This window comes from Ceraceosorus guamensis (genome assembly GCF_003144195.1).
Source record: "Ceraceosorus guamensis strain MCA 4658 unplaced genomic scaffold IE81scaffold_98, whole genome shotgun sequence".
Classification (NCBI taxonomy): Eukaryota; Fungi; Basidiomycota; class Exobasidiomycetes; order Ceraceosorales; family Ceraceosoraceae; genus Ceraceosorus; species Ceraceosorus guamensis.
In genome coordinates, this window is record NW_020290093.1 from 1 (window position 1) to 17,394 (window position 17,394).

A 17,394-nucleotide genomic window follows, 5' to 3' on the forward strand; every position below is an offset into this window, starting at 1 on the left:
GGGGCAAGAGGCGCCGTTATGCTCACCTGAAGCGATGACCATAGTGATCGTCTGGCAGACGACGATTTCCCGCTCCGTACAGCTTCTCCCGAGCTGTCAAGCCCAGCTGCTCATCCTCTCCAAAGCCCTTGGGCGCCTGATTGACAGCCGTCGAATTCGTCTTCTTGTTGCTGGGCCAATCCGAGGGTGCTGCGCCCGCTTCGGGATAGTCTGACCACATGTGACCTCGCTTTTGCAGCTCGGGCACTAGCAGCTGAACAGTGTCGAGGAAGGTGCCTGGCGAGATGGCGCTGTGAAAAGTGGAGGGGTGGGTGATGGACGTCAGTCAATGCGTTTGTCTCGCATTTGCTGCAAGGCACTCACTAGGCCAAGCTGGTCAAAGCAAAGGCAAGGTGACAGGTCCGGAAAGAATTAGCACAATGGAGCTAGCTATCGCAAGTCTTGGCTTGAAAATGAACTCACTTGAATCCGTCCACGCCAGCTTCGTTGACCCACTCCTCGAGCTTGTTCGCAACAGTGCTAGCGCTTCCCACAATGAATGGTCCCAATCCTCCAATCTTGAGCTGGTTGGCGACTTCGCTCTTGGTCCATTTGCCAACCGTGGGGTCCGCTCTAGCAAATCCCTCCACAGCAGACTTGATCGCATTGCCCTCAGGCAGATCGCGCAGCTCCTCGTCAGGGGCGTAGCTCGAGAGATCTATGCCCGTCCACCCTCCAAACAAGGCCAAAGCGCCCTCTTCAGATGCATTGTTCAAAAAGTCTCGATGCTTCGCCTCGGCTTCCTCGTCCGTTTTGCCGACCTGCAAGAGCGCAAAGTGGAGGCGCATAAGCTGCATATTCAGCGGCAGCACCTAATTTGGCAAGGTATTGCGAACTCACGATGGGCAGCAAGAGGGCAAGCACGCGAAGCTTCTTGGGGTCACGACCCGCCTCCGCAGCGGCCTTGCGAGCTCCATCGACTCGAGATTTGGCTACTTGGGGTGCGTGAGCAGCTATGAAGATCACTTCAGCGTGCTTCCCTGCAAATGCAAGACCAGGGCCGGAAGAACCCTAGACGATGACAAAATAACGTTTGGGATAAGATGCGAGCTCAGTGACTCGCGCATGGAATCAATGCTTGCCCGGTCTCTACTGACAGCTTGAAAAATGACGGGAGTGCGCTGCAAGCTTGGCTCGCAAATATGAGGGCCAGGTACCTCGTAGTACTGAACGGGCAAGCAAATGGACGACAAGACAGAGGGTTGTCAGTACGAGAAAGCACAAGACGACCTGCCTTCCTGCCCAGCATTTGAGCACTCACCTGGCCCTTGTGCTTGATGTCGCGGACTCTTTCTGGGTCCGCGTAGAGGGGTTTGCTAATGTCATGTTTGACAGCGTCGTCGGCCCAGGAGGATTCCCAAAGCTTGTACACGACCTGCGAGAGGTTTGCGCCAGTGAGTGGAACGCAAAAGCGGTGCATCTAGCGGGGTCATGCCCGACTCAGACTCACATCCATGTACTCGTGGGCGACTTCATATCGCTTGGCATGCAGTTCCTGGTTTCTAGCGCCGAATTGACGAGCAGCAGAGTCCAGATAGCCTGTGACCACGTTCCAGCCTACTCTTCCGTTGGTGAGATGATCCAGCGTGCTGAAACGACGAGCGAGAGAATAGGGATGCTCGTACGAGGTCGTGGCCGTCAGACCAAACGTGAGGTGCTTGGTGGCTGTGGCCATGGCGGGCACAGTGAAGAGCGGGTCGATCAAACTGCGATTGCGACGACGATGAGAGCGAGAGCGCGGAGGGTGAGTGAATGCAACGCGTCAGATAAGAGTGGTTGACGAAATCCTGTCAATGCTCACGGGATCTGAGAGCCGGTAGCGAGAGAAGGAGCGAGGGACTTGGTGTACACGTCGTATCCTCCCCATACATCGGCCAAAAACAAACCGTCGAACTTGCCTCCTTCCAGCAGCTTGGCCAAGTCGGTCCAGTAAGAGAGCTTGTTGTGGAAGATGGACTTGTCGGCTGGGTGAGCAAAAGATCCCGGAGATTGGTGACCCGAGCAGCCCATGGCGAATGCGAACCTGAACGCAGAGTTTAGGCCCACTTGTTAGTGTCGGCTTCGACGAGTTCTGTATGCTAAAGCTCGGTGCATTAAAACTCACATCAGCCATCTCTTTTGGTCCGACATCTTGAGTGCAGTGGGGTACGAAGTCAAAACCAAGTAAAGGGCGGGAATCGCAGGCAGTAGGAGCTGTGATGAGGGCTAAGAAGCAAGAGAGACTGCAAGCTCCTTGATGATGCTCGTGGATTAGAAAGTCTTTCACGACCGCGATTCGATCATCTCATACAAGACGTGGCTCGGGGCGCTATTCCTACTTGCAGCGGTTCTTCTCGATCGCGGCAGGGATCTCAAGAGTCACGAGTGCAACTGAGATGAATCTCCACCAAGATTGGGTGGAGGCGTGCCATGTATGCGCGAGTTGAGCTGGCCACTGGGCCACTCGGCCGTGATTGCCTGATCGCTGCCCATCCGTGCCACTCAGAGAGCATGCATTTACACTGTAGAGCGACGGCAGGCGGCAAAGGCAGGCCCCAGGTGGAGATCGACAACCGTGTATATGAATGCAGTTCATCAGAGATGCTTTGTGGTGAATGTGTGATTGCTTGTGATATGTGCGTTTAGGTGCCGAATGCTAACTGCACATCAGCATGTATGCTGGTAGAAGAATCGTGTTAGTGTAGTTGAGCAGATGCTCCGTGCACGGCTCTTGCGCTCCCAATCGCGTTAATTTGCAGCTTTTGACGCGAGTTTTGCCTTGAATCGCGTGATTCAGTCACGTGTTGGGGCAATCCCCCTTCTTGACGGTCGAGAATATTTCACCAATCACGAGATCGGCGGGTACAGGTGAGCATGCCGCACTCAAACTCGCGACTCAGCACTCACGTGACTGATGACTGTGACGGCAATCAAATCGCTGCTAGCTGTGCACGGACGTTGAGAAGGGAACGAATTGGCCGAGAAGGGGCACGCTCGGCCAATCTGAACTTGGCGGAGATGAGGAGCCTCGAGCGCTGCATGGCTGCAAGCAAACGAGCAAACAATTCACACAAAGACTCACGACTACCCCATGCACTGCCACGACTACGTACGACAACCCACGACGGCAACCCACTGCACTCTCGTCACCTCTGCCTGCTCGGACAAGGGCCCTTGCGACCATCTATCTGATCGCCGCCGCATTTCGCTCCGTTTCATGTCCGGTCTGTTGGCTTCACGAAGCGCAGGAGGTGCGCCTCTATGCACCTCCACCTCTCCCTACGCTCCCTCAGCTCTAGCATGGCTTTCCAAAGATCCCGACCAGCGCACACGAGATCAGCTCGAGTCTCTTCTCGCGCGTGACGATGCAGATTCGCACGCTGAGCTCCAAATGGCTTTCAAAGAAAGGCTGGCCTTCGGAACGGCAGGTCTGAGAGGTATCGTGGGACCAGGACCTGGTAGGATGAACCTGCTCGTTGTTCAAGAGACCACTTTGGGTCTCGCGAGGTTCGTCAAGGAAGAGTATGGAGAGGATGCAGCGAGAAATCAGGGAGTTGTCGTGGCATACGACGGAAGATTGGATTCGGAATCCTTTGCAGCTTCGGCCGCTTGCGTCTTGGCTGCTCAAGGTATCACCGTTCACCTCTTCATGCAGAAAGCTCCAACGCCGCTTTGTGGTTTCGCCGTTCGGAAACTGCACGCGAGGGCAGGCATCGTCGTTACCGCTTCTCACAATCCGCCAGAGTATAATGGTTACAAGGTTTACAGAGCTGGTGGTACGCAGATCAACACGCCCATGGATGATCAGATTGCCAGGCACATCGACGAGGTGGCCAAAGAGACTAGAGCTCCCCTCTCCATAGACCTGTTGCAGGCTGTGCAGAAAGGCTTCATTCGCTGGCTAGAGCCGAGCATCTTTGATGAGTACGCGCAGGCCATCTTGGACCGCACATCGGCACCTTTATCACCGGCACCTCTCCAACCAAAGGACTTTAAAGTAGCCTACACGCCCCTCCACGGCGTGGGCGCTCCTGTGGGCGAAGAGCTGTTGAAGAGGCGTGGGTACGCCTTCTTCACTGTGCCAGAGCAGCGGGAGCCGGATGGACACTTTCCCACTGTCAAGTTCCCAAGTGAGTGGTCCGTGGCACAAGGAACACGCATCTGACTCGCTGACGCGTCACCCCGCTCTGGCCGCAGACCCAGAGGAATCGGGAGCGATGGACAAAGTGATTGCGCTCGCCAACCAGCAAGGATGCGAGATTGCCATCGCCAACGACCCGGATGCGGACAGGTTGAGCGTTTGCGCTCGCAACAAGTCGAGATCGATGATTCAGCTTTCTGGCGACGATATCGGATCTTTGCTGGGCGATGCATTGCTTCGGCGAGCGGAGAAGAGAGGGGCTGAACGAGGCTCGGACCTCAGCAAATCTTGGGTGCTCAATACCATCGTCAGTTCGAGATTGTTGGCTCGTCTAGCTCTCAAGTATGGCGCTTCGCACAGGGAAACTCCGACGGGTTTCAAATGGCTCGGACCAGCCGCGTCGCAACTTGAAGAAGCAGGCGACGAATTCTTGTTTGCTTACGAAGAGGCTTTGGGATACATGGTGCTGAATCTGGTGTGGGACAAGGATGGTCTTTCTGCGCTGCTTTTGCTGGCCGATTTGGCATTCGAGCTTCGGCAGGAGGGCAAGACGCTGTTGGATAGGTTGGAAGAGGTGCACAGATCAGTGGGATTGGCCGTCAATACGCAGAGGACCATTCGCTTGACGCCTGGAATGAGCGGTGCAGAGGTGATGAAGAGGATCAGGAGCAACTTGCCAAGCAGATTGGGCGAGCACGAGGTGCTGCTGATCGAGGATCTGAAAGATGCGCCAAAGGCGCAGGATTGCAAAGAGGGACAAATGCCGAGCAGCGACGTGGTGAGGTTTTACTTTGAGACGCCCGACATCAAGAGGGGTACGGCGAGCTTGGAGGAGATCAGATTGGGAGCGCCTAGAATACAAGTGAGTTCCATCCCGAATGAGTTCCACGTCGCTCTAAATTTGCTCACGCCTCGTGAGCCATGTTCCCGACGCAGGTCCGGCCGAGCGGTACGGAACCAAAGGTAAGCCGTGAAGGCCCATTTGCGCTTCAAGAAGAGGATCCGATTTGCTGACCCGGCGTCAATGACCACCTGCTTCCAGGTCAAGATATACTGCGAATCTGCTTTGAGTCCTTTACATCCCGACGCAGAGTATGCTACGGAACGGGTTCGTATTGCGAATCAACTAGAAGACATTGTCAATGTAACCTTTGACTTTCTGCGAGGATAGCAGATGGAAGCGCACATCCACATCCACATCCACATCCACATCCACATCCACATCCACATCCACATCCACATCCACATCCACATCCACATCCACATCCACATCCACATCCACCTCCACATCCACATTCACATCCACATTCACATCCATGCGCGCAAGCACAGACACGCGTGCATGTAGCAATACCTAGCATAGTGTCCAATACCATTGTATGGGGCGGCAAAGCGCTGCGTATTCACACTCTAGTCTACCTGGAAAAGCCCTTGGCGATCAGCCACGTTGATCTTAAGCTTTGCCAGATCCTCCTTTGAGTCTGGCAGACCAAGACCGGCAGTGATGACGTCGCCCGCAACGACTCTCCCAACACCCTGAGGAGTACCTGTGTGCGCGCGCGCGTATATCAGAGAACGACTGATGAGCCTCCTTCGCGCTTCGGATTCCCTTCACCGGACTCACCGGTCAGGACTAGATCGCCGACTTCGAGAGTCATGATGCTGGAAATGTATTCCAAGAGGTGCGGAATGTCAAAGATCATGTCTTGCGTATTGCCATTTTGCTTCATCGCTTCGTTGACCTGGACACGCGGCAGGCAGGCAGGAAGGGCGAGCAGGATTGGCCGCAGAGCGAAGCAGAGCGGTTTGTCAGCCTTGCATTCTTACCAAAGACTCATCTTTCTTGACCCTTCTCCCTTTACCACTCACAGCAAGCCACAATCTGACATTGTGCGGATCGGCAATCTTGGACTTTTCGATGAGCGAGCTGCGCGGGGGAGAAGGTGAACAGAGTGCGGTTCGGTGTTTGCTGAGCTTGTCGCATTGGCTCGTCTCGGCTCGGCTCGGCTCGGCCGTTCGAGAGCTGCGTGGCTGGACATGACGGCACAGCATTGAAGCTCTCACCTGACCGGATTAAAGGTGTCAAAGCCTTTGGCTGCGCTCCATGGAAGACCTGCTTTCTTTGCCTTGTCCTGAGCAAAGAGGAATGAAGCGAGATTGTTGGGCACGGCTTTACTGCACTATACGCGTACATGTCCCTCTCCTTTCACTCACCTGCAGGTTGCGAGCCGTCATGTCGATACCCAGCGCTAAAGCGAGCGCATCATTGCAACAGTACGAAGAGGAGGCGCGGGGGGAAAAGAATCGCATTTGCGAATAGGAGTGTAAAGATGCAGCCCGTTCATTGCGCTCTTCGCAGGCCCGCAATCTATCTCTGCCCCCTCCCCGGCGGGCATCCCACTCACCATAACCGCCGATATGCCTCTCCGCATCTGCCCGCTTCACATCTCGCGCTTCTTTGCCCACCACCACGCCGAGCTCCACTGCGATGCGAAGTGCGAGCGCGGAAGCAATGAGTTGTAAAAAGGGGGGTGCGTTACAAAGCGTCAATTCTCTGCTTATGCGTCGCATTTCCCCCCCCCCCCTCCCCCCCCCCCCCCCCCCCCCCCCCAATCCCGAGGTCGATGCGTGACTTCTTCGAGCCAAGCCGCCCATTGTGGCTAGACCCCCGACCAAAAGCTTCATCGCAGATCGCGCGACGCACCTTCAAAGTGAGCTTCGACGCCCTTGGGTATCAATACGGTGCCTCCATCATCCAAGTAGCTCGTTGTAGGTTTCAAAAAGAAGAATGGGGAAGTGGGCACGGCATTGCCTAGCTCTTTGGCATGAGCTCCGAAATTCCGACCGATGGCTACGATCTTTTTGCCCGAATGACGAAAGGTGGAGATGGACATGATTGTGAATGGGGGCTTGGCTTGCGTTCGCTCGCCTCGATAGGATGACGCGGGAGCGGTTTGATCCGGTTTGATCCCCCTCGATGGACGTTGAGGGCAAGGAAATGGGTCTGCGCTGTCGAGTGCAAGGCAGAATGGGTCGCTGGATTGTGACTCGACTGTAGCGTGCTGTGTATGGAGTGCAACGATCGAGCTGCTGCTGCTGTTGCATGCACCAATCCACCGCTCGACCGCGCGGAGAAAGCACCTCAACTCCGCGGAGCCCATTTGGCGACTTGCCTACCTGGCCGCACGTGGGGAAAGGACATCCGCGGTCACGTGGCTATTATGCGGGATATGATCGAGGAAGATGCGGGCGCGGGCGCAGGCGGGTGCGCATTCGCATGCATGCAGGGTGCTGTGCGATGATTCAGCGCAGCAGCTATGCATGGCGTGTGCGTGCGTACGTGCGTGCGTGCGTGTATGCTCTGGATGATCTCGATTCGAGGCTTGCAAGGTGATCAGTCATCAGAGTCGAGCAGTCAGAGTCGTGAGTTGTCAATTTTGGAGTGGTGAGTCAGTATTGAGCACAAAAGTTGCAGTGACGACGTGCGTGCTCCACTAAGCGTCGATGGTACGAGAACTTCGTGCGAGCGCACACAAATTCCCCTTCCCTCACCACCACCCTGTCCTCGCAAATCCCATCATAACCCCCCTTTTGCAAGACATTTGACGCATTCGCACTACTATTGCACAAAATGGCTACGCACGACCCCACTGCACAAAAGGCGTCCAGCCATGCTCAGCTGAACCCTTCGCAGAAATGGGACGAGGTTCAAAAATTCATCAAGGAGGTGCCCACCAGCATGCTCGTATCCAACAGTCCTGACGGAAAGCTGGCGAGCAGGGCCATGAACGCGGCCACTGTCGAAGGCGGCATCTTTCACTTTTTCGTAAGTATCGTCATCGTCATCGTCGTTGTAATCGTCGTCATCATCTCTGCTCATTTCAGACAAGAGGAACAAGCAAGCTTGCATAAATAGTGTCCCGCGCGCTCAGCTGACGTCCTGCCTCCTCCTTCTTCCGTAGACCAACGTCGAGTCAGGCAAAACGAACGACTTGGAAAACTCTCCCCAGGTCAACGTGTCCTACCTGAACCCCAAGGATGGCTCCTGGGTATCGGTGAGCGGTACGGCTCGAGTGAACACGGACAGGGAGAAGATCAAGAAGCATTGGCATCCTTCCTTGTCCGCTTGGTTCAACAAGAAGGACGACAAGCACGATGGAACGGCCAATGACCCTCGCGTAGGCTTCATCGAGGTTCATCCTGATGAGATTAGGTACTTCAAGGTGAGCAGCACAACCTTGCATGCGCAAATACCCTTCAAGGGCGATTCGCTACCTCTCGCTTCTATGGCTAACAATCCTCTGTCCCTTTCGCTCGACCACCTTCAGTCCGACGGTGCACTCAAGACTGCAATCGATGCGGCAAAAGCAGCTCTTACCGGAGGCGTGGCAGCACCTGGCAGCTTGATCATCATCACTCAGGAGGAGGTGAGTGGACATTACAACTATGCTCCTGCTGCAATACGTACACTGACACTCGAGGTTGATCTTTCTGCTTTGGTAATAATCAGCTCAAGGTTCTCGCGGACCACTTCCACAAGTAAATGTACGCGAACAAGACGAGTTCAATAAACGCAATGGAGATCAAATAATGTGAATGTACCTTCATTTACCCAATGCTTTTTGTCTCTCCATACGGCACCAAGACGTAGTAACGAGTCGCGATCAGCCGCCATGGTGACGATAGGATCAGACTCTGGGTTGCATTTTGCACTTGTTGGCTATTTGCCTTTTTTTTTTCTGCTTGGCCATTTCGATGGTATCTGATCTTTACAATACATCAAGCACATCTGCATTGTCCTTCCAAGGAGACTGACCCTGCATGATCTCTCGCGATTGTCTGGCAGGTCGCGCGACCGAAGCGTCGCAAGTGCACCAGTGACCCACTGCACGAGCCAAGCGGGTAGGTGAATCGATGACAAACGTCTGCCCGCTTGCTCTCTCCAAGCTCGCAGCTAAGCACAGACTTGCCAGCTGCGCCTCTGGTGCATCTTGCGAAATGTGAACCGCAAAGATGCGCATCGCGCCTGGTGCTCCCTCTGCAGTGCGGGGATCGCCCAGAGCGACGAGTGCGCCAAACACGTCGGCTAGCACCACCTTGGCTCCATCCTTGACAGCATTGGTACCGGTGGCAGCGCATTCCTGAAAGGCTTCCTCCACCAAACCGCTCACCGCTTCTCTAGCCGCAGCACCAATGTTCTTCGCTGGCGCCGCTGCCAGAACCTGCGCAAGGGCGGAGAGCGAGGATTCTGCCAACGTCTTTGCATCTGGCACCGGACCGGTCTGGGCACTTCCAGCTGCGCTCGCTGCCGCAGCGGGGGCAGGTCCTCCCACAGCAGGTCGCGATCCTGCCACGAGCTCCAAGATCACTGGGTCGACACGCGCCTGCAACGCCATCAACACGCCCAGCGCGGTGGCAGCTTTGGACCGCACGTTCAAAGAGGCGTCCGAGACGGCCTTCTGGAACGAACGCTGAAGCTGAGGAAGGAATGCCTTGGTGTGTTGAGGGACGACTCGCAGGGTGGTTGTGAGAGAGACCAGGATTGCAGCTTTCACAGCGCCCGGGTGTCGATCACCGCACGCTCTGATTAGCGGACCAACCATCTGAATGACGAATGGCTTGATCGCGTCCGCCGACGTCCGCTCCACGATGTCGGCCAAACCGTACGCTCCTTGTTCGCGCTGCTCGGCCGTCCCGTTTAGCAGGCCTGCAAGAAACACGGGCACCAGGGGCGCAGGCCCTTTTGGTCTGCACAGTCCCGGCAGTTCTTCTCCCGGTGCACCAGTCGTCTCGAGGGTTCGGCGCATGGGCACGACGAGATTCTCAACCTCGCCCTTTGGAACTGTTTTGAGCAGCGCGTCCAAAGCTGTCCATGCCTCATCCACCACTTCCGATGTGCGATCTTCGAAGAGCGACAGTAAGCGGCGCACCCAGTCTTGGTGGTAGTCGCTGATGTCGACATCGCCACGTTTGACAGAGCAAAAGGTGGCAAAGAATCGGCAGCCTCGTACTCGCTGCTTGGGATTGTCCCTGTCGCCTGCCCAGCCAAGCAAGAGTAGCATAAGCTGATGGAGACCCTCAAAGTCAGAGACCGAGCTCAGAATGCTCGAGACTGCGCCCTCGAGGTCCGATCGCGTCTTCTCATCCGCTTCCCTCTCTAGCGAGGTCGACAAAGCTCCGAGAATGCTCGACAATCTGTTGATAGAATGCAGGTACAGTCAGCTTTGGATTGAGGAGATTGATTTGGTGCAGCACTCCATTCAGATACGCACTTCTTGGTGAGCGAGCTGCCTGCAACGCGCACAAGGGCAGAGATCGCGCGGGCATTAAAGGCAGAGATGGGCTGCTTCGTGAGAGTGGGGACCACCACGGGGAACACCACGTCGCCACGAGCGCGCATGACTTCGCGGAGGGCAGCGAGTGCAGTCTCTGAGCTTCCGGTACCCTCCTGTAGCGCACCAAGCAAGGTTGGGATGGTCTCGTCAATAGCTCGAGGTCCGATGACGCGCTGCAGGGCATCGAATGCGGACGCCGCGGCCTGCCGTACTTTGGCAGATTCGTCGACCAAGCCGTGACGAACAATGGCGATGAGGCTGTCTTCGTGATCATCCAATTGCGCTGTGTGACAAAGTCTAATTGATGAGTATCAGGCGAGCGCATGGCCAAACCAGTGCACTCACATCTCGTTGCTGCCGACAGAACTTCAGTGACAGCGAAGCAGACACCTGCCCGGAGCTGCGCATCGGATGCTTCGGCACCTTTGAGCCGCAAGAGAGGAATGCACTCTCCAAGGATGCGCTCTCCCAGCTTTGCAACGAGCTCGCCAAGCGTTCTTCCGGCCATCTCTCCTTGCTCCACGCCTTCGGCAGCCAGAGCCTGTGCAAACCAAGATGACGCTGCTCAGTCCAGCTGATCCATTTCCATTGGCTCGCCAACGTGCACTCACCTGGATGATCAGATCCAGCATCACTGCAAGTACCTCGCGAGCCGTCCGGGGAGTATTCGCGACGAGCGTCTTCCAAACATTCTGCGCAGTCTGGCGCACGTTGATGACAGAGTCTTGGCGCAGGATATAGATGCCAGCAAGGATGCGATCTCTTCTTTCCTTGCCAAGGGACTCCATGAGCTGGCGCTGGATCGAATTGCCTACCACGGCGTTCTCCTCATTTCCTTCGCCGCCCTCTTCGTCATCGGCGACATCATTCGCGCCAGAGATGCCGCTGAGCTTGTACAATAGTTCAGCAACGAGCTGGATGGAAGAGAGACGCACTCTCCAGCTCTCGTCGAACATGCCGCGCTCGAGCTCTGGAAGGAGCAGTTGTCGAGCTTCGGACGAGTACTGAGCAATGACCATTCTACCCGCGCGCATGGACACTTCGCGCACACTCTCGCTTTCATCTGCGATGCCCGAGACGATTGGCGGCAAGATGCGTGGCAAGTGCACAGCAAAACGAACGCCAAAGGTGGCGGGCAGATAAATGAGCAGCGTGAGATGTCCGACGCGCACGTATGGTCTGCTGCTGCTCGCTTGCGCAATCAGCTCGGGTAGCAACGACTCCATGCGTTCCATGCCAAGCGCTGCCAGCACCTCGGCCAGACCCTGCGCAGAGCCTTGTCTGTCCACTCCCGTCGCATCAGAGCGCAGCACTTGGAGCAGGCTGGGCACCAGCTCGACAAAGTAGACCTCCCCAAGGCGTTCCACCAAGGTGCCGAGAGCTCTGGCAGCGACAGCTCTGGCTTCCGGAACGGGCGACACCAGCACGGTCCGAATCAGAGGCACCAAGGTTTGCAAGTAAGGTGTGAAATCCTTGGCATCGGTCAGACTGGCCAAGTTGCCCACAATTTTCGCGGCGTCTTTCTGCACTTGAGCGCTCCTCTCTCGCATGCCTCTATCGATGACTGGAATCACCAATGCCAGAGAGGGGGCGTCAATGTAGTGCACAAAGGTAGTCTTGAGCAGCCGTGACTGTGCCGTGGCCGTCTTTGCATTTGGGTCGATGAGTGCTTTGAGGAGCGTGGGTACCAGTTTTTTGATCTCAGGGTTGCGAATGACCTCTCCAAAGCCCTTGATGGCTCGCTCGGCCGACTGTCGCACTTGAGTGTGCGAGTCTTTGAGTGGTTCATTGAGGCTTGGGATAATCGTTGGCAGTGCGGCAGAAAGTTGCTTGGGAGCGCAATAGGCCATTGCTCCTAAAAGCTCGATTGCGCCCTTCTTTGTTCTCCATTGTTTGTCCTCAAGGCCGTCCAGCAGCGTCGGAAGCACGACCTTGACGCAGTAACCTGAAAGGTTGGTCATGAGAACACGGGCCGTATCTTGCGTGGCTTCGCGCACATCCGTCGACGTGTCGCCAAAGCTGGCAAGCATGTGGGGAAGAATGCTGGGAACGTACGGCTCGAAGAGCCGCTGCAAGGTGGCAGAGAAGGTTTCGTACGCCATCATCGCTCCTTGCCTGCTCTGCGGGTTCTTCTTGTCTTCGATCGCATCGGCTAGTCGCTGCATGATGCGATACTCTGCGATGCTCGAGATACCGCGCCCTTTGATGAGACCGGCCAGACCATATGCAGAACCTCTTCGAAGAGCATATTTTTCGCCATGGATGAGATCGGCGAAGAGACGGTCGACCATTGGAGAGGTCGCATCGCCCAGAGATCGGACTAGCGGTGGCAGGCAGTCCGTCACAGCGACTTGCACCGTCTCGGATGGGGTAGCGAGGGCAGCGATTAGTCGATCGACGACTTGTGTGACGCGCGTGTCCGCGGGCTCCAGGTGGCGTGCCAAGCGTCCGAACAAAATGATGACTGCTTCCGTCACCCCGTCGTCTCGCTCAAAGGCAGGTGTGGGATGAGACAGGTAACTCTCAAACATGTGTATGAGGCCTGACAATGTGTCCCCGCCTCTTGCGTCGATGACGGCTGTGCCAGCCTCGAGCATCTTCTGTCTGACCTCCTCATTGCGATCACCAAGCGCGCCTCCAGCAATCAAGAAGTCAAAGAATGGCTCAACATCCGTGCCGTTGAACAGGGGTGCGAGCTTTTGAAAGGCGAGCGCAACAGCTGCCCTTGCCCGCCAAGGATCTTCACGGCCCACCGTTTCGTCCCGCACAAGACCGTACATGTCCAGCTCGGGCTTCAACTCGACGGCTCGCAAGTCGTAAAGCTTGCGAAGCTCTCCAACCAGGGCAGTGACTGACTCGGGATGAAGACGCGCTGCTTCCGTGAGGGCTGCTCCTGTAGCGATGCGCACAAAGTTGTTTTCATGCTCGAGCAAAGGCACAAGCGTCGCCATGTAAGAGCTCGGCACGTCCATCGCGTTCTCCTCCCAAGCCTTCTCTGCCAAACGAGCATTTTCACCGTCAGAGTCGTGGCAGGCAACCCAAAGCTCGACACAGTACTCCATGTGGGTAAGGTCGAGCGGCTGCAAAGCCTGCAAGCTGCCAGAGCGAACATAAGTCTCGTCAGCGAGAGTGTGCCTCAGAATGACGGCAATCTCCGCCTGGGTGGCGTTCGTCTTGATGGCTTCTCCCAAAGAGCGGAAGATGGCGACAGCTTCTTGCGCGAGCTGGGTATGTTTCGCAACTACGTGCACAACATTATCTACGAAGAGAATGCGAGGAAAGCGCGGATCCTCGGAAGCTGCTGCATGGAAGCCCATAAAGTCGAGGGCGAGTTGGACCTGTTCAGCGATGCTCTCAGCGTCCGTTTCTGCCACACCAAGTCCGCCATTAAAGATAACGCGCGTGATGAGGGGGCTGATTAAGGAGACGCTGCCCAGGTCCAAAGGAGCAGCTTCGCTGACGAAGCGCACTCGATACAGCACTCGAAGAGTGAGGTCGCCGAGCGGCTCTCTCCGCAGGTCCTCCGAAATGAGCTCTTCGTCGACGCTTCGGAGAAGGGCAAGACGTAAGGATGCCTCGTACTCTGCCAGACGAGGAGAGAGCACAGAGACCAGCGAGGTGACAGCCTGATGTATTTGCTGGTTCGCAATGATCATCGCATGCGGACTTGCAAGCAGGTCCGAGACGAGCAGAGTGAGCGTCGAAATGACCCCTTGCGTTCCTTCACTCCTCGCCATGACGATGCTATCAATGGTCCGCATAGCATGCACCAGCTTCTGCTCAAGCAGCGTCACTCGCGCTCGAACCTCAGCTTCCAGCTTCAGTTGCGTATCGATGGCTCGCTGCTCCTCTTTCGTGAAGGTCTTGTTAGCAGCTGCCTTTTTCCGAGCGATCGACTCGCGCAGCTCTGCCTCCCAAGCCTCGATATTAGCGTCCTTTCTGTTTTTGTCCACTGCCTGCTTATCTTTCTTGGCCGCTAGAATGTCGACGAAGAGGGTACCTGGAGGAGTGTGCCAGATCCCTAGGTCTTGCTGAGTGAGATTTGCCAGGTCGTCTTTGGCGACATTCGTGATCACTTGACTCGTCAAAGCTTGAGACACAAGTGATGGCGCAATGAGGACCAATGTGGACATTGCTGGATATGCAGCTTCACGCAGGTACGGAAGGTCCTTGGCCTCGTCGCAAGAGCTCAGCAATTGTGCTAGCTTGTTCTCAACAAAGGCGGGAGGGTCGACCTTGGCTCGGAGCATGAGATCCACGAAAAGATCTCGGTCCCGGTCTTGCAGGACAGGATGGTGCGCGAGTACCAAGAATCGCACCAGGATATCTTCGCACTGGCCTTCGGCCACGTCATTGCTTGAAGGGATTGTAGCTTGCAGGAGCAACCTCAAGATCCTTTGGTACGATTTTGGCTTGACTGTCACGCCTTCTGCATCCGTCGACGCCGACGTAGACGAGCCAGCTGTCGGCAGGGCAGAATGCCGAGCCTCGAGCCATGTGGAGAGACCTAGGTGGACGAGCTGCGGTCCCAGGGCCGCATCGCGCTCGACGATGTGCCTGACAGACTCTACCGCCGCTTGCGATGCCTCGCGATGATTGGATGACAAGACGCAATGAGACAGTGCCAAAGCAGCGGCAGTCCGAGCGGACTGATCGCCTGCAAGCTTGGCGCTGTAGCGCAAGATGACACTTTCCAGAGCTCGCACGTGCCAAGTCTCTTCTTCGAGGCCCGTCGCTCGTCGATAGATCTTGTCCCAAAGCACAAAAGACGGCTTGGCACCGCCTGCTGCCATTCCTTGAATCACCGCATTGTCCGCAATGAAGCTGTCGATCTTTGCTGAAGACCATCCGCCCATTCGGCCAATGAGCGCAGCTACGGCGATGTAGCCCTCCAAAGGTCCAGACTGGGACGTCAATGGACTGGTAGTCGCGGTTTTGAGATTGAAGGCGAGGCCGGGCAGGAGTGCTTCGCCAAAGCTGAGAGAGGCGGGTGTTGCGTTCTTAGAAGACAAGCCCCATAAGGTCTCGCCGACGCCAATGCAGACCAATTTCCTCAGAGGTACCTTGGGATTTTGAAGCTCCTTGGCGAGCGAGGTCGCTACCGATGCTGGCGGAGCCTGGCCCTGGCTCAGAAGCCAAGCAGTGTGAGAGGTGATGGCTCGCACAGCAGCCTGCATTGCAGATTCGTTGTTCTCCTTTCCAAGAACCACAGCGATCACCTCTGTGATCGAGGCAGATTGGTCCGAGGCGGGTTTGACTCCAGCAAGCATGTCAAAGAGAGCCCCTCTCTGCTCGGGCGAGCTAGCTTTGCCAGCCTTCAAAGTGCTGAGCATGTCTTCCGAAACATTTTTGACAGCGGTCGCATCCTCTGTGCGCGAGACCAGAGTGCCAAAGAAGGCGACTGCACGCGCCCGAGTTGCCGGCGCGCTAGATCTCGAAGCGGACATGATGGAACCCTGCAGGCCCTTGAGGTGCGGTGTCAAATCGCCATGATACGCGCTGAAGAAGGCATTTGCAGGAAGAAGCGCAATTTCGGGTGATCTGAGCAGCATCTTTTCCAAAGGAGGCCTTATGAGAGTAGTGACGTCCTCCTCCGTCACTTCTGCGGCGATAAAGTCTCTCAGCGAATCGGGGACGTGCTCTGGCACGGCCACCTTGGAGGAGATGACGTTGGCGGTGTAAAATGTGAGAATGTCCTTTTTGGCCTCTCCGAGGGTGCGCCGACCAAATCCATCGGAACTGCCCTTTTGCAGCTCTCGACCGGACCGCAGTCTCAACGCCACGTCCGTGACTACTCCAAGCAAGACTACTGCTCTGAATGCTGCTGGCCCTGTCGGTGTAGAGACGATTGTGTGGATCAGGGCAACAAGCTCCGCATGGGACTGAAAGTGGAGCGATGTGCTTTAGCATACTCTGAGCTGAGCAACGCGACATTGGACCTCGTAGCAGACACTCACACTTCGGACCGTCTTTCTCACTATCCGCAGCACCGAGAGTCGTCCGGAAGGCTTGAGCTCATCACCACCAAGCAGTGAGTCCAGCACGAGGGCAATGTTGGATACAAGAGGCTGCCAATGTGGTGATTGACTGGCGTTATCTTTTTGTTCGAGAGTGCCGCTACTGGTGAACGAATCCACGAGCGTAGCGAAAACGGCGCATAGCCAGCTGAGCAGAGCAATCCTGACAGCAGGGGCGCTCGTGGGTCCTGAACCCGCCGCTTTGCACAGCCGCTCTGCCTCTCTTGAGAGAAAGCCGACTGCGTACCTCATAGGCAGCCCCTTGGGCTCTTCCGAATTCGCCCTATCCTGTGCAGCATCGCATCGAAGCAGCGTTGTTCCCGCCGTCAATGCTGCCAAATGAGAAGATCGATCGGAGAAACGGCCGTAGGTGTGGAGGATGCGAGCCAGCAGCTCTGCTCGTTGCGAAGATGACACAGCTGCAGACACCGAAGCGCATGCGATTCGCATCAGGCTCTGCCTTCAACAATGGAAAAAGATCTTGCACCAGCACTCACACTTGGACTTTGCAGCAGTGACCAAGCCCCCACTCATAAACGATGTGCGCGCCTTAGAACTTCCGCTGCGTATCCTAGCCTCGGCCAAAGAGAGAAAAGCAGGCCAGTCCTCGGCGGGTGCATCGCCGATTGCGAAAGTCGCAGCTGCGCTGCTGGCAGCACGAGCTTCTGCTCCAGGTGCCATCTCGTCGTCGCTATCGTAAGGTTGGTGTTGAGAAGCTGAAGAGCTTTGACTGCTGGTATGAAGCCAGCCTTGCAAGTCCTTTTTAGCTTTCATGAGTGCCCGCCAAGCGCGGATCGCTTCACTTACAGCGCCGCCAGAGCACGAGCTGGCAGGAGCAGCAGCAGCAAGGACCTCCGACTTGAGAAAAGGACTGCACGCGGTT

At 56.1% G+C, this 17,394-nt stretch overlaps 5 protein-coding genes across 5 annotated transcripts; 2 read left to right on the forward strand and 3 right to left on the reverse strand.

Moving 5' to 3' along the window:
* Positions 1-22: 22 nt before the first annotated feature.
* On the reverse strand, positions 23-2,169 carry IE81DRAFT_349913 (Nitrilotriacetate monooxygenase component A/pristinamycin IIA synthase subunit A; the record flags this gene model as incomplete). Its single annotated transcript, XM_025516463.1, has 9 exons — positions 23-290; positions 364-372; positions 463-800; positions 880-1,050; positions 1,137-1,205; positions 1,301-1,414; positions 1,490-1,745; positions 1,841-2,062; positions 2,144-2,169. 9 exons carry the CDS (start codon positions 2,167-2,169, stop codon positions 23-25), a joined length of 1,473 nt encoding a protein of 490 aa, XP_025366875.1.
* Positions 2,170-3,235: 1,066 nt separating this feature from the next.
* Positions 3,236-5,330, forward strand: IE81DRAFT_349914 (putative phosphomannomutase; the record flags this gene model as incomplete). Its single annotated transcript, XM_025516464.1, has 4 exons — positions 3,236-4,148; positions 4,216-5,021; positions 5,096-5,122; positions 5,202-5,330. 4 exons carry the CDS (start codon positions 3,236-3,238, stop codon positions 5,328-5,330), a joined length of 1,875 nt encoding a protein of 624 aa, XP_025366876.1.
* Positions 5,331-5,371: 41 nt separating this feature from the next.
* Positions 5,372-7,233, reverse strand: IE81DRAFT_259205 (hypothetical protein). Its single transcript, XM_025511385.1, has 7 exons — positions 6,864-7,233; positions 6,565-6,642; positions 6,374-6,408; positions 6,224-6,291; positions 6,029-6,086; positions 5,784-5,901; positions 5,372-5,706 (listed from the first exon to the last, which is right to left on the reverse strand). The coding sequence occupies exons 1-7, from the start codon at positions 7,051-7,053 to the stop codon at positions 5,570-5,572; spliced, it is 684 nt and encodes a 227-aa protein (XP_025366877.1). The 5' UTR covers positions 7,054-7,233; the 3' UTR covers positions 5,372-5,569.
* Positions 7,234-7,564: 331 nt separating this feature from the next.
* IE81DRAFT_326238 (hypothetical protein) lies at positions 7,565-8,968 on the forward strand. Its single transcript, XM_025514762.1, has 4 exons — positions 7,565-7,985; positions 8,122-8,382; positions 8,488-8,586; positions 8,670-8,968. Exons 1-4 carry the CDS (start codon positions 7,791-7,793, stop codon positions 8,700-8,702), a joined length of 588 nt encoding a protein of 195 aa, XP_025366878.1. The 5' UTR covers positions 7,565-7,790; the 3' UTR covers positions 8,703-8,968.
* IE81DRAFT_259336 (ARM repeat-containing protein) lies at positions 8,657-17,384 on the reverse strand. Its single transcript, XM_025511386.1, has 6 exons — positions 17,009-17,384; positions 16,452-16,930; positions 11,106-16,376; positions 10,840-11,035; positions 10,432-10,777; positions 8,657-10,354 (listed from the first exon to the last, which is right to left on the reverse strand). Exons 1-6 carry the CDS (start codon positions 17,283-17,285, stop codon positions 8,929-8,931), a joined length of 7,995 nt encoding a protein of 2,664 aa, XP_025366879.1. The 5' UTR covers positions 17,286-17,384; the 3' UTR covers positions 8,657-8,928.
* Positions 17,385-17,394: the final 10 nt, after the last annotated feature.

Bases quoted from the DNA above. Each gene is read 5' to 3' on its own strand.
- IE81DRAFT_259205 (XM_025511385.1), bottom strand. From the start codon at position 7,053: ATGTCCATCTCCACCTTTCGTCATTCGGGCAAAAAGATCGTAGCCATC. The intron at 6,409-6,564 runs GTGAGTGGGATG...CGCTCGCTTTAG, and splicing joins GAGGCATATCGGCGGTTATG to CGCTGGGTATCGACATGACG. The intron at 5,902-6,028 runs GTGAGTGGTAAA...CCGCGTGTCCAG, and splicing joins ATGTCAGATTGTGGCTTGCT to GTCAACGAAGCGATGAAGCA.
- IE81DRAFT_326238 (XM_025514762.1), top strand. From the start codon at position 7,791: ATGGCTACGCACGACCCCACTGCACAAAAGGCGTCCAGCCATGCTCAG. The intron at 7,986-8,121 runs GTAAGTATCGTC...CTTCTTCCGTAG, and splicing joins GCGGCATCTTTCACTTTTTC to ACCAACGTCGAGTCAGGCAA. The intron at 8,587-8,669 runs GTGAGTGGACAT...GGTAATAATCAG, and splicing joins TCATCATCACTCAGGAGGAG to CTCAAGGTTCTCGCGGACCA.
- IE81DRAFT_259336 (XM_025511386.1), bottom strand. From the start codon at position 17,285: ATGAAAGCTAAAAAGGACTTGCAAGGCTGGCTTCATACCAGCAGTCAA. The intron at 11,036-11,105 runs GTGAGTGCACGT...TGGTTTGCACAG, and splicing joins TGCTGGATCTGATCATCCAG to GCTCTGGCTGCCGAAGGCGT. The intron at 10,778-10,839 runs GTGAGTGCACTG...TTTGTCACACAG, and splicing joins TCTGTCGGCAGCAACGAGAT to CGCAATTGGATGATCACGAA.